This window comes from Ahaetulla prasina, chromosome 1 (genome assembly GCF_028640845.1).
Source record: "Ahaetulla prasina isolate Xishuangbanna chromosome 1, ASM2864084v1, whole genome shotgun sequence".
In the NCBI taxonomy this organism is placed as follows: domain Eukaryota; kingdom Metazoa; phylum Chordata; class Lepidosauria; order Squamata; family Colubridae; genus Ahaetulla; species Ahaetulla prasina.
In genome coordinates this window covers 216,093,157-216,107,697 of record NC_080539.1, presented here as the reverse complement: position 1 = coordinate 216,107,697, position 14,541 = coordinate 216,093,157, and the positions used below count along the sequence as shown (strand labels likewise).

The window sequence follows — 14,541 nt, the reverse complement described above, 5'->3', positions numbered from 1 at the left end:
TTGTAAATATGACTGCTTGCCTGGAAAAAAGAGATTATTGCTCTCTTTGACATAACCAGTTATCTTATTGTTTGATATAATGTTGGAATATCATCCAAATAAAATTAGCTGAGGTCATACTGTACTGTAGAGTAAATTTATATGTTTGTTATTTGGCTAAATATGAAATGTAATTAAGTATAAAATATTTGTAGAAAGTTGGTAGTAACACTGAAATATTTGAAAGATGGAAGCTATATTGCTTACAAATCTGTTTGCTATAATAATTATTTTTTAAATTTTAGACTTAACTTTAGAAAGAACAAACCCACGGTCTCTAGGTTAAAATACAAGTCAGAGTACGTTCCAGAAACATTTTCTAGTATTTGTAGTTGAAAACAAGAACTCTGTTTCTTGACTATCTCAACCATCAAACAGTAGAAATACAAAACAATATTCACAAAATCTAGTTCTTGGCTCTCTCTCAGTATTTGTTAAATAAGAGTTCATTATTAAAAATAAGAAATATTCAATGTCGACTTTGTATAGCTCTCTTAAACACAAGCATATATCCAGGTTTTAGCTATTGGGCTTTGATTGCCTAGTAATTGGATACGGATCACACTGCATCAAGGTTTAATAATATATTTAAAATACAAAATACAGTAATAAAAAAATCCTTTTTCTTTTTTCTTTTCCATTCCAGGTTCTCTGGGAGATGCTAACAAGGGAAGTCCCCTTTAAAGGCTTGGAAGGATTACAAGTAGCTTGGCTTGTAGTGGAAAAAAATGAGGTAAGACTACGTTTCTACATTCAGGTACATAGATCAGAAAACAGTGTTGGGTTTTGCAAAAGACTTTTTCATCTTCCTCAAATTGAAAGTAAGTTCACGCGTATGGAAAGATTAGCAGTAGGAGCTAACACAAAGGGTCAAAGTGATGTTATTCCTCATGAATGGACCCTTTACATCTAATTGTTGCAGCTTCACGTCGTGATGCTGTAGATCAAAAATTATACAAGTACTGTACTAGCTTCTCAGTCTCAATTGTAAAACCTGGGGGTTTGTTCTTAGGGATGAAAGAAGCCATTGCGTCCAAGGTAGGAGAACAGTTTAACTCCATCTCCTGCATTTAGGACATCTTTATACTGGCCGGGAGTTGATCTATCTGTAAGAGACCTTCAGCTACTTCAACTTAACTCTCCCAGCAGGAGTCACTATAATACAAGAAACTGCCACTTAGATGAGGATTTCAAAAATAAAAGAAGATAAAAATAGTTTAAAAAGAAGAAAATTACAGTTTTGCCACCCACGTTCCTCAGTCCATTGAAGATGAGCTCCTCACTGGAACTGGTAAGGCTGTGCCATAGTTGCAAGCCTCCTCATGCCGTGTCTTTCCACTTCAAAAGGACTTCAGTGGCGTAAACACCCTTTGTACCTGTCCCCAGTGTTGCTTTTCTTCTGGCTACAAATTGAGGCTTTTAGATAGTTGAACATGGGAGTGCATATTTGAACACATGGTCTCTTTAGTATCAAAGACAGGAAGTGTCGTTTTAAAGAAGAAATGTAGCGTGGCGGCTTTATTGCATGCAGACAACGTTGAGGATTCCTCCTCTGTCTAAGTTGGCTAGAAGGTTGGGTACCGTTGTAAAATAACTTAGGCAATTTTTGTAGTATGACTTCTTGGTTTCTTTGTTTTATTGCTGGCTCCCTAAAATATTGTTCAAGTCTTTACATATAATAGATTTAATTATCATGTTTAAAAAAACCAGGAAGGAATTAATGTAAAACATGACATTCTCACTTTTAAATATTCTGTCTGAAGTATAGAAGGCCTGTGATATCTGTGAATCCATGTGGAATAACCAATTTAGTTTGGATGTTCTGTCACTCGCTCTAAATGGATACCTGTGATTTTTACAAATTTAATCTTGAAATAATAAGGTTTAGCAAGTATCATTTTTTTAAGCATGAGGAAAGTTTTATTTGATCTCATCAAAATAGTCTCATCCCATCCAATAGACAAGCATTAAGCAAGAAACTTCTCCATCTATATCAGAGGTCTTCAAACTTGGCAACTTTAAGACTTGTGGACTTCAACTCTCAGCTAGGCTGGCTGGAGAATTCTGGGAGTTGAAGTCCACAAGTCTTAAAGCTGCCAAGTTTGAGGACCTCTGATCTAGATCAACACTCTGATCTTATAGTTGGATACAAGATTTTGGTATGTAACAAATGTATAAATACTAGGTCAGTTCTGCCACTTCATGTTAGTTTCCTTAAACTGGGTACAATCCAACCCAAATTAAGCAGATTAGTTGGTCATCAATACTTTGTCAAAAACATTAAGAGGAATAGTAGTGGCTACAATTGAAGTGCTCATAGGTTCAGTAGAATAATACAGTAAATATAGAAATAGTATCATAGCAAAAAGTTATACTGTATGTGCTTTAAAAAAATTGATTTCAGTTTTTCCTGTTGCAAAAAACTTGAAATATCTACAGTATATATTCTTTGTGACATTAAAATAACCCCTAATAAAATGGTTGAATGTCTGAGGCCTCCCAGTGAATTGTCGCTCTGCAAAGTATGTGTTCAATTCCAAGTAAGTTAGTCATGCTTTAGTCCCATTGAAATCAATAGGACCTAAATTCACTATAATTAACTTGTCCCATTGATTTTAATGGGCCTAAAACATGACTTATGACATGACATATTGACTTCACCACCTCATAATTATTGCACTGAATTTTACACTGTAAGGAAAAACAATGAATCTCATATTTAATCCTTGAGAGCATTCTATCCTTTGGAAACAGAGCAGATGTAACCTACAAGACACTTAAGGGCAATGGAAGGTCCACCCTTATTCCAAAAAAGTGCAGAAGAATCTGAAAGATACATAGGACTGTCTATAGAGACTTCTATTCTGTCAAAGAGTTATTTAGAGTCCAGATGAAATTCATTGTCAGAGATTTGAACAAAGAGTTTTGGTTCAGTATGTGTCCATTTAAATTACCATATTTTTCGGAGTATAAAACGCTCCAGACTGTAAGACGCACATACTTTTTTTTGGTGAGGAAAACAAGAAAAATAAATCTGCCTCTGCCTCCCAGCAATTTTGCCTCCTTGCAGCAAACAGCAAACAGCCTGCTTTACTTTCATTTTCGTTTTCAGTATAGCTTGATTAGCACAAGAAAAAAAATCTGCTCCCAGCAATTTACCTCCTTGCAGCAAACAGCAGAGACCCACGCAGCAATAGGTAATGGCAATCCCTACAGCCTGAAACAGCTGAGGGTCGGGAGGCCGATCCAACCAACAATAACTTGTGCTAATTAGGCTGTGCTGAAGCTGAAACGTGCTGTTTCTTCTTGCTACTTGCTGCAAGGAAGTAAATTGTTGGGAGGCAGAGGCCATAGGGTGGGAGCCAGTGGGTGGGCGGGGCTACATTTGGTGTATAAGACACACCCAAATTTTCACCTTTTAGGGGGGAAAAGTGCGTCTTATACTCCAAAAAATACTTTATACTAGTTTTAAATGAGAGATCAGTGACACACTCATTAAATCTGCAGGTGCTACTCATATATAAGTCACACGGTATAGTACTGGGTAAGAGTTATTCCTGAGTAGAAAATTACATCTCCTATACCATGCCCATATCTTTTATTATTATTTCCTTGATAATCTCAAATTCTTTATTAGAGGTGTAAATTCTGTTAAAGGATATTTTATTTAATACCAAATAAAATTAATATCACATTATTAAGATATGCCACTTTTATTAGAATATGACTGTCTTGAGGGTCTACGTGATGAATAACATTCTATTCCAGCAAGTTATATGTAAGTAATGAGTTTAGTAACTCATTTTCCGTCCCTGGAACTGTGAGGGTGAGAGACAAATACCATGGCTAGATTGTCAAGTGTATTTTTAGGGAAATGACTTACTTGAATATCAAGTGTCAATGCTACTTTGTTTATGCCAAAAGTTTTGACTTCTGATATCTATATTCTTTGCATTTATAATATTCATGACTTACGGATTTCTAATCAGATTACATGACTACATGTACACTTCTTCTTTCCTGTTTCTATTTTCTTAGCATTTTCTTATCTTCTTGGTTTTGTTTTTTAAAATAACACCTGTTTGAAGCACAATAGCTATAAGGTTTTGCAAGTCCTAGTATGTATACTCATAACAGTGATGTATTTTATTTAACTTAGTCTATATGCCTCTTTGAAAAGTGTCATTTTAACCACTAAGCAGAGTTGTGAGAAACTCAGATATACTGCTTTTTATAATTATATCCTGTTAATCCACAGAATTAGCTGTAATTTTTCCTGTCTTGCTGTAGATGAGGATATTAACAGTTATCTTTTTCTATCAGCAACAGTGATACCATTATTCTTTTTATCGTGGCATTTCCTTTATTATCAATAGCATAGAAACAAACATGCAGACATTCTAGTTATAAGAAAACTATAATTAACACACTAATATATTCTTCATAAGGTTTAGTTTTAAATAACAAGTTGCATCTCTCCTTATTCCAACAGAAATCGAGTAAATAGATAAGTACCATTAAATGTTTTAGATTTAAATGTTTACTTTTAATAGAATATTTAGCATCTTCAAAATATTAAAAGTTTGTCTGAATATTTTTGAAGTATGAATGATAAAATATGTCACTTACAAATACTTTTTTGCAGAAGGCTGGATAGGATTCTGATAGGGAGTAGGGAGTTTATCTCCAATAAACAGATTCTGTTATTTTGTTATTTACCATCCATTTTTTTGTTAGTACTTGCCTTTTTTTTCATCGCAGTCTTTTCTAATCTTATACTCTGTTGGCCAGTATAAACTGGATTTTTATGACATCAATTCATCATTAAAATGCTAGAATGCTTTATGGTTAACTTGACATGATAATTACTATACCTATTTAAATTTGAATGATTATTTTAAGTAGGATGTAGAATATCATAAGATGTCTTAACATCATTTAACACTTATTTTAAATAACTAATAGGGCTACGCATTCTTTGAAAATGATTCAGAGAAGCTCTTTAGAACTTATGTGAGCATGGCATCTTACTAGTCTTCAATAAAGCAGGCTGCGGTTTTCAGCCTTCAATGGAAACCAGAAAAAAGATGCTGCTACTTTAAGGAGCTGGCTCACTGTACTCTCAAAGCATCTGTATCTTTATGTGGAGGCATGAAAAACTGTAGGCTGTTTTTTTAATAACAGAGACACACTTTGGCTTGTACTGTATAGTCCAGGGGTGTCAAACTCACATCGTCATGTCAGCTTTACCTAACATATCCGGACTAAAAAAAATTCCCTTAGCTAAACCCGGTGGGGGCGGAACCTGCATATGATGCATCTGGCCCACGGGCCATGAATTTGGCACCCCTGGTATAGTCTACAGCACACCATCTCATTTGTTTTCAAAGCAGTGTACAAAATAACCAATGAGGAAGTATGTATAAGTATTTAATGTCCTCCAGCAAAAGAAAGATGGATTTAATGTGAATCAAAGTAAACAAGAGTATTTCAGGAGTGATTCAGAAATTTAGATTCTTTAAAACCTTGGGAAAATAGCTTCATGCTATATCGGGTATATATAGAAAGCTATATTGGGTATGAAAGCAAGAGAAAGGTAATAATTTTAAAAGATTTGTAGACATTACAGGGATATAGTTCTAAAAACTTTCCCTCCCAAAAAATTATAAAGTATTATTTTTCCCACAATGGTAATAGATTTAGGAATATAACCATAGGGTCAAGTTTTTTGGAGTGCATCCATATTCGCAACATTTGAAAACTGAGTCTTACAAAGACCGAAATTGCTGCTGTTCATTTGGTTCATATACTCCTCCTCATATCTAGAAAAAAATTGACACCCTTGATTTATGTTTACTACTTTCTTCCTTCTATTTCAGAGACTGACCATTCCAAGCAGCTGTCCTGGAAGCTTTGCAGAATTGATGCTCCAGTGTTGGGAAGCAGACCCAAAGGTATTTTTTTAGACTGATATACCATTATATTAAGTTTATCACTAAGTTTATCAAGAGCCTTGGTGGTGCAGTGGTTAGAATGCAATACTGCAGGCTAATTCACTGCTCACTGGCAACAGTAATCCTGACTGGCTCAAGGTTGACTCAGCCTTCCATTGATAAAATGAGGACTCAGATTGTTGGGGGCAATAGGCTGATTCTGTAAACCGCTTAGAGAGGGCTGTAAAGCACTGTGAAGCAGTATAAAAGTCTAAGTGCTATTGCTGTTGCTATCATTGTTTACTGTTTTGATTGCACTGTCAGGAAATAGGCTGAACATTGGAGATTTAGAAACCCTTAGTTTATCTATGGTTTAAACATGCTGGTTGTTGGCTTTTCTGATACAGAATTATTTAAGAAAGGAAGCAGAATGTAATAATCATTTGTCAATTAATATCCTGTCTTCTTACTAATGAATGGAACTTCTTGAATATAATTTATATATTGTTACAAAATTATTTGGATTGTATTTATTTATTTATCACATCAGCTTAAGACAGAGGTGTCACACTAGCGGCCCACGGGCCGGATGCATCACTTGTAAGCCACGCCCAACCCAGCTCCGCGAATGGGAAAAATGTCACGAAACATCATGTGATGTGACACCCATGGCTTAAGGATTGCTCCATTTCTAAATATTTTGTACAATACAGTGAATTAACATAAAAGCTATCCAACATTAATGAAAATTAATGTTCATCACTCTTGACAATCCCCTGTTGCCTGTTTTTGTTCTATCACATTTTTTTTTAAATTTACATTTATATCCCGCCCTTCTCCAAAGACTCAGGGCGGCTTACATTGTGTAAGGCAATAGTCTCATTCTATTTGTATATATTTACAAAGTCAACTTATTGCCCCCCCAACAATCTGGGTCCTCATATTACCTACCTTATAAAGGATGGAAGGCTGAGTCAACCTTGGGCCTGGTGGGATTCGAGCCTGCAGTAATTGCAGGCTGCTGTGTTCGGGAGAAGGGCGGTATAAAAATTAAAATATTATTATTATTATTATTATTATTAATAATAATAATAATAATAATAATAACAGGCTATCTTACAGCCTGAGCCCCCACGACCCTTATTTATGAAGTACATTTATGAAGTACTTACACGGAAGTGGTTGGATTCCAACTCTGCCCAAGAACTGTAATCATGTGTTGTAGCACAACACAATTGGAGCGCAACAGACTGCAAAAAGCTGTGGGCTGAAAAAATCCAGTTATGACATTCACTCTTCATGTGTACAATATTGCACAAGAGTTGTCGTATATCAGGAGCACAGTAATCCTCTTCATTGAAGAATGTGACATCATAGAATCATACAATGTAAAGGTCAGATAGGACCTTTGAGATCACTACGTATATAATATAAGTGCAGATAAAAGAAAGAATACCAAATTAGGTCTTTTTGCAATCTCAGAAATTAGTGGGCAATAGCTTGTGTTTCTTCCTGGATTAGCCCCTAATGTAAAACTGAATCCAGCACTCTTAGCAGAATCAGTGATAGGCCAAGAAAACTGAGAGTTGAATTTTTAGATGCCACTTTTTTTGCATTTAAAAAAAAACTCATTTTACTTGATCACGATTGTCTTTTACATCCTATAAACTGGCAGAACAGCTTTCAATGCTTTATCCCACTAAACTCTCATTAAGGGGGTTATTTACAGAATCTAAAGAGCACCGTGGGGCTGAGTTACCCAGATATTGTTTGAGTGCTGCATAAAGTCCACTAAGTTTAAGTTGAAAGACCACACTCATTCAGTATTTATGAGTATTAAAACACATTTTTATCAATTGACAGGTTTGAAGCTAGGATAATCCAGAATTTAATTAACACTGATGAGATATATTCCATTTTGGTATTTCTTGCATCTATTACTGTGATGGTTTAGTTCAGAAGTGTGTATAAATATGAGTGGTGTCAAACGTTACATCCAAAATCGGGCTGGGTAGTGACATTTTTGTGAAGTTCTTGGGAGTTCTTTAGCTACTATTAAAGAATAATAATAATTTATTAAATTTGTATAACCCCCATCCTCAACCTGTTCCAAAGTCTGAAAATGTGGTCCCTGCCAAATGCTGCTGGCTGTCCTGAACTCTTAAGTTCCTGCTACATCCAGTCGCTACCCATGTCTGATTGGAAGGAAGATATGATGCAGAATGAAGAAACACACTCTTCAGTGTGTGTGTCTGCATCTAGATCAGGGGTCTCCAACCTTGGGCCCTTTAAGACTTTTGGACTTCAACTCCTAGAGTTCCTCAGCCAGCTTTGCTGGCTGAGGGACTCTGGGAGTTGAAGTCCACAAGTCTTAAAGGGACCAAAGTTGGAGACCCCTGATCTAGATTATGCTTCTACTATTCCTAAAAGCATTATACACTAAAGTAGTCTTCCCCAATCTTTCTTCTCCTATGCAACTTGACTGGCAAAAACCAGGTAGCTACATTTAGGTCCTACTGCAAAGGTTTGGGTAAAATATTGTGTGTGAACCTGTCATAAAATGAACAGAACAACAACTGTTTAGTTTTAAAAGTAGCTGGGTTATAATCCAATGCAGATGGACCAAAAATGAGAAGACGGAACAGAAAAACAGAAAAAGAAATACCTTAACTTAATAGGCAGTTCTTACAGAGAAGACACGGTGGCTCAGTGGCTAAGACGTTGAGCTTGTCGATCAGAAAGGTCGGCAGTTCAGCGGGTCGAATCCCTAGCGCCATGTAAAGGAGTAAGCTTCCCTAACTTGCTCCAGCGTCTGTCAACCTAGCAGTTCGAAAGCACGTAAAAAATGCAAGTAGAAAAATAGGGACCACCTTGGTGGGAAGGTAACAATTTTCCATGCACCTTTGGCATTTAGTCATGCTGGCCACATGACCAAGGAATTGTCATCAGGCAGTGCTGGCTCTTCAGCTTAGAAACGGAGATGAGCACTGCCCCCTAGAGTCCAGAACAACTAGCACGTATGTGTGAGGAAAAACCTTACCTTTACAGAGAAAAACACTTGTCTCTTTTTGTTACACACACACACACACAAATGTTGTTTGACATTTGAAATAAAGAAATTGTCTCTCTTTTATAATGTAAAAATCACTTGGATCTGCCTGAAGAGACACCTCAGCATTGTTCCTAATTGTTTTTGTGCACCCAAATTAAAATGCACGTTTTAATTGCCGCATCTGTAATTTTAGCAGAAATGGTATAATTATAGGCGTGATGCAGAGAGAGCGTGGCTCATCCCTTTATTATGTATCCACGTTTTGGTTTCCACCTTTTGTCTTAACCTTGTCTGGGGTCTGTCAAACAGACTAGTGGAGGCAATGCACTTTTGAGAAGCATTTTGCTAAGACTTTTTCAGTTTTCAACAATTATCCCACTTTTTTGCACTGTAACAAAAGAAGCTTTAAATTCAGAAGAGAATGCGGGGAAATTATGACTGCTTTGTCTGAGTCCATTCAGATTGGCTTGGGCTGTGCATAGCCCCATCTTCTTCTGCTTTGTCACTGGACTTCAGGATGACCTGACATCCCATATTACAAAATTCTATTGAAAAAGTATAGAAAATTCATATATTAGCACTGTTATGTAATTCTTATGATTACACCAGATTCTCCCAGATTTTTAGAGTAGTTGATGTTAAATTATATTTTACTATCAAACTATAAGTGGAAATTTCACACACTTTTGGAAAATGTCTGTATAGGTTGTGCTTGGTGTAGGCCAAAAATCTCATGTTGCAGAAACATGCAGGCATTTATATCACGTTCAAAATGTCATGATGCTATATGAAATAGGTAGGAACTGCCAAATCTTTCCAAATTTTATCATTTAATTGGGTTAGACTCAGACCTTAGGAAAATGATCTTCCTCTCTTCCTTTTTTAATTGCAGGTTTCAAACTTCTTTATAAATATTTTTTCCTTTAATGACTTTTTTTTAAAAGAAAAAACAGTTTCACTTTTCCAAGTTGATCCAAGATTTTTATGCTGGCCTCTGTATTAGAAAAACGGAGAAGTAATTTCTAACTGAACAGGCATATAAAACTCCACTTGTGTGAGTGAATCAAAATTGCATTAAGGCAAAACAAGCTCAGAAGCCCGATAAAAATTATTTTTTTTTATTTTCAGGAGACAAATGATTTGCACAACTAATGGATAATTTTATGCTTTAATATGACACTTTTCCTGCTAAACATAATCAGAACAGTTTGTAATTTACACATCAAATCATATGTCATCATAAAAGGTGCAATACCAATAACTAACAGTTTATAAAACACCAACAAAGGGTTTGTAATATTTTAAACCTATACTAAGTCCAAACCAGAATGGCCAAAAACACTTTGTTAAAAATTGAAGCATTAAAACTAGGGACTATATATGAAAAATTGCCAAAATAGTAATTTCTAGTAAAAGTTACCCCAAATGGAAATTACAAGAATATTTCATCAACTTTTCCACACGGGAAATTCCTACTAGTATGTAATAGTTGTTTCTCCATTATAAGATGCAGATGGAATTATAATTTACTTTTTGGGGAATTTCTTTGAAGCTCTATCCATCTTCCTGAATCGGTTGTAGCTGTGCAGTCAGAGCAGGGATGAAATCCAGCAGGTTCTGGAGAACCAGTAGCAGAAATTTTGAGCAGTTCAGAGAACTGGTAAATACCACTTCTGGCTGTCCCCAGAGTAGGGTGGGAATGAAGATTTTGCAATATCCTTCCCTTGCCATGCCCACCAGGCTACGTCCACCAAGCCACACCCACAGAAACAGTAGTAAAAAAAAATTGAATTTCACCACTGAGTCAGAGCAAGCATTATTCTTTCTCCTCTTTGTTCCCCAAAATTGGAATTGCCATTATAAGAGGAGGAGGATGATGATGATGATGATTTTCTCTCACCCACACAATGCGTTCACCAGTAGCCATTTAGCTTTGCAATTTATGTGGCAGGCTTAATTTTTTTTTAATTAATACAATACAAAATACAAAATAATAGCAGATTTCTAATAAAAATATAGAAAAATTGCAAGGAAAACACTAGTATATTTTGCTTATTTTAACAGAAAAGGAGAATTAACTTGCCTTCCACTTCACTAAGTGGGAATAGAATAGATTGAGATGCTGCTATGCATTGAATAGAGAGTGCTCACTTCTGAACCTCTTCTTGCTGTGGGGAATGAGTTTCTTAATTTATTTTGCAGGATGGTTCTTTTATTTACCTGCTAATATCAAAGTGAACTTGATTTTAACAAAACTGTAATTTAAAACAGCCATGGATTCAAGGAGATTTTAGGAGTTTATTGGTACTGCGGTTTCAGGGAAGGAGGCTTCAGTCTTTTCTGATGCCTCCAGTAATATACTTTAATATAGCTGAAAAATTGGTTTCCTCTCCCTCTCAAAACAAGGTATCTGATGCTTTGAGTTGATAGTGAAAAGAAACCTGAGCCCTGCATGCTCTTTCATTTTGTATAGTTCTTGCATAATTTTGTTTTATCAGAGTTACGCTACTAAAAGTCTACTAGAAAATAAACACGACAGCAAAACAAGCATTAAATTCAATGGCTGAACATTGCTGGAAGAGGATGCATTTCAGTAGGGAACTAATAATGGAAGAAATTGAGTTGCTTGTATATCATTTCAGCATTTCAGGAGAAAATCTTATCGATTGAATGTGTATTAAAAAGATTAAGGTACGAAGGTTATAAAATCAAAGGGTACAGAACAAAAAATCAAGAAGTGTTAGCAACACAGAAATTACCATTACCGTCAATCTTCCATTTTCATTCCCTAAGGCAAGTGCTTCTCAAACCTGGGGAAATTGCCTCAAATTTGGTAAAAGTGTTCTTTCTTCAGGTATCAATACCCAATACAATACAGGAACATTTAAATTGACATAAAGTGTTTTGCCTAGACTGGGTGAAAAGGACTTTCTGATAAGCAGTTTTGAACTTCTCCTTAAACTAACATCCTATGGCATCTCAGGACCCCTCCACAAATGGATATCTGCTTTTCTGTCTAACAGACAACAAGTGGTCAAAATTGGCAATGCTTTATCAAATCCTGTTCCTGTCAAGAGTGGAGTTCCTCAAGGCAGCGTCCTTGGACCAACACTCTTTATTCTATACATTAATGATCTTTGTGACCATATCTCAAGTAATTGTGTTCTCTTTGCTGACGATGTCAAACTATTTAACACCACAGACAACACTTCTATCATTCAAAACGACCTTGACCATCTAACCGCTTGGTCTAAAAATTGGCAGCTCCAAATTTCAACCAGCAAATGCTCAGTCTTACATATAGGAAAAAAGAACTCTAAAACTAAGTACATACTAGATGGACATTACCTTACAGATGACTCCCATCCCGTTAAAGACCTTGGAGTTTTCATGTCAAATGATCTAAGTGCCAAAGCCCACTGCAACTACATAGCAAAAAAAGCTCTAAGAGTTGTAAACCTAATTTTGCGTAGCTTCTTTTCCAAAAACACCACACTACTAACCAGAGCATATAAAACATTTGCTAGACCAATTCTAGAATACAGCTCACCTGTTTGGAACCCTCACCACATCTCTGACATCAATACAATTGAACGTGTCCAGAAATATTTTACAAGAAGAGTTCTCCATTCCTCTGAAAACAACAAAATACCTTATCCCACCAGACTTGAAATCCTAGGCTTAGAAAACTTGGAACTCCGTCGCCTTCGACAAGACCTAAGTTTAACTCACAGAATCATCTATTGTAATGTCCTTCCTGTCAAAGACTACTTCAGCTTTAATTGCAATAATACAAGGGCAACCAATAGATTTAAACTTAATGTAAACCGCTTTAATCTAGATTGCAGAAAATATGACTTCTGCAACAGAATCATCAGTGCTTGGAATACTTTACCTGACTCTGTGGTCTCTTCCCATAATCCTAATAGCTTTAACCAAAAACTTTCTACTATTGACCTCACCCCATTCCTAAGAGGACCATAAGGGGCGTGCATAAGCGCACAAACGTGCCTACCGTTCCTGTCCTATTGTTTTTCTTTTCTTCTTCCTATATATGTTTATATGTGTATATACTATATAATCTTTTTGTATGATGTTGTGACAAAATAAATAAATAAATAAATAATGAAGGGAAAAGTTTGGAAAGCCCTTCTAGAGGACATCCTCTGCGCTGCACCTCCATTTTGTGGTTTTGTGTTCATACTCCAGAGCAGTATTTTTCAACCTTGGTAACTTTAAGATGGGTGGAATTCAAGCCCCAGAATTCCCCAGTCCAGCACAGTGGCTGGAGAATTCTAGGAGTTGAAGTCCATCCATTTTAAAGTTGCCCAGGTTGAGAAGCATAGCTTCAGAAAGATTATGCTGGCATTTTTTTGCTTAATAGATTCTGCTAAAAGAGCAGAATACAGAGAGTGATAAGGACAGCTGAGAAGATTATAGGAAGCTCGCTTCCCGTTATTCAGGATACTGCTTATAAGCGCTATGTGCTTAGAACTTGAAGCATTGTTAAAGATCCCACACACCCTCTTCTCTGTCTGTTTCTGTTGCTAATTTCCCCCTACCCCCCTTTCTCTTTAAATTATGAGCTTCTCTGGTCAACCTTGATTCAGGAGCGTTTCCCATGACAGGGTTGTATAATTTTTATTGAGGGCTACAGCAGTAGTGGGTTTCAATTTAATTTGCGACCGGTTCGCTTGTGCGTGCGTGCACACGCGTGACACTTTTGCGCATGCGCAGAAATGTCTGGGTGGGTGGGAGGAGCCTCCCGCCGCCACTACCGGTTCGCCCGATCTGGGGCGAACCGGTAGCAACCCACCACTGGGCTACAGAGCCAACTTATAGCACTTGTGGAATGGTGATTACATACCCTGGGCCAGCAGCCTGGACAGTAGTCAAGTAGTCTTTGTCCTAGAAGATGTTCCACACACATACAATGGAATCCCTGGACAGGGGAAAGGTCACACTGCTTGATGTGGAAAATAGGGGTAAAATTGTCATAAATGGAGAACAGGGTACAATTTCAACACCTATGCAGGAGATCCTAGAGGAGACAATGGAGGACAGGGGAGTCTGGCATGTTGTGGTCCATGGGTTTATGAAGAATCAGAATCTACTTAGTGACTGAACAACAATAACAATCCTAGACATCCTGAACCAAAATATCCTTCTGTTTATATTTGCGTTGCATCCCTGGCTAGGAAAACAGAACATTGTCTACAAATCTGTTTCCTGCATGTGCGGTACAACCACACTAGGATCAGTAAGTTCAAGCAGATATGCAGTGTATTTCTATTGCACATCTGCCTGAAAGATTACAATCTTTCCAGAGCCATCACCGAGAACAGGAAACAAGGATAGATTTTTGATTCTATCCAGTTGATAAAAATTACAAAGTGGATTAAGGATACTGTAACTCTTTTATTGTATTATTTTACTTGAGTAATCTGGAAGGTCCATTCAGGTCAGCGTCTTGTTACATTACAATTTTAAGATATTTTTCTATTGAAATTTAAAAGC

The 14,541-nt window shown here is 36.6% G+C and overlaps 1 protein-coding gene across 2 annotated transcripts in view; it reads left to right on the top strand.

The window, feature by feature from the left end:
- Positions 1-14,541, top strand: part of MAP3K20 (mitogen-activated protein kinase kinase kinase 20) — a 134,869-nt gene that overhangs the window by 64,005 nt on the left and 56,323 nt on the right. For both annotated transcript variants that reach the window (XM_058190445.1, XM_058190437.1), the window contains 2 exons: positions 686-772; positions 5,919-5,993. In XM_058190445.1, the coding sequence (XP_058046428.1) occupies positions 686-772; positions 5,919-5,993 (162 nt within the window). The remainder of the gene's footprint in view (positions 1-685; positions 773-5,918; positions 5,994-14,541) is intronic.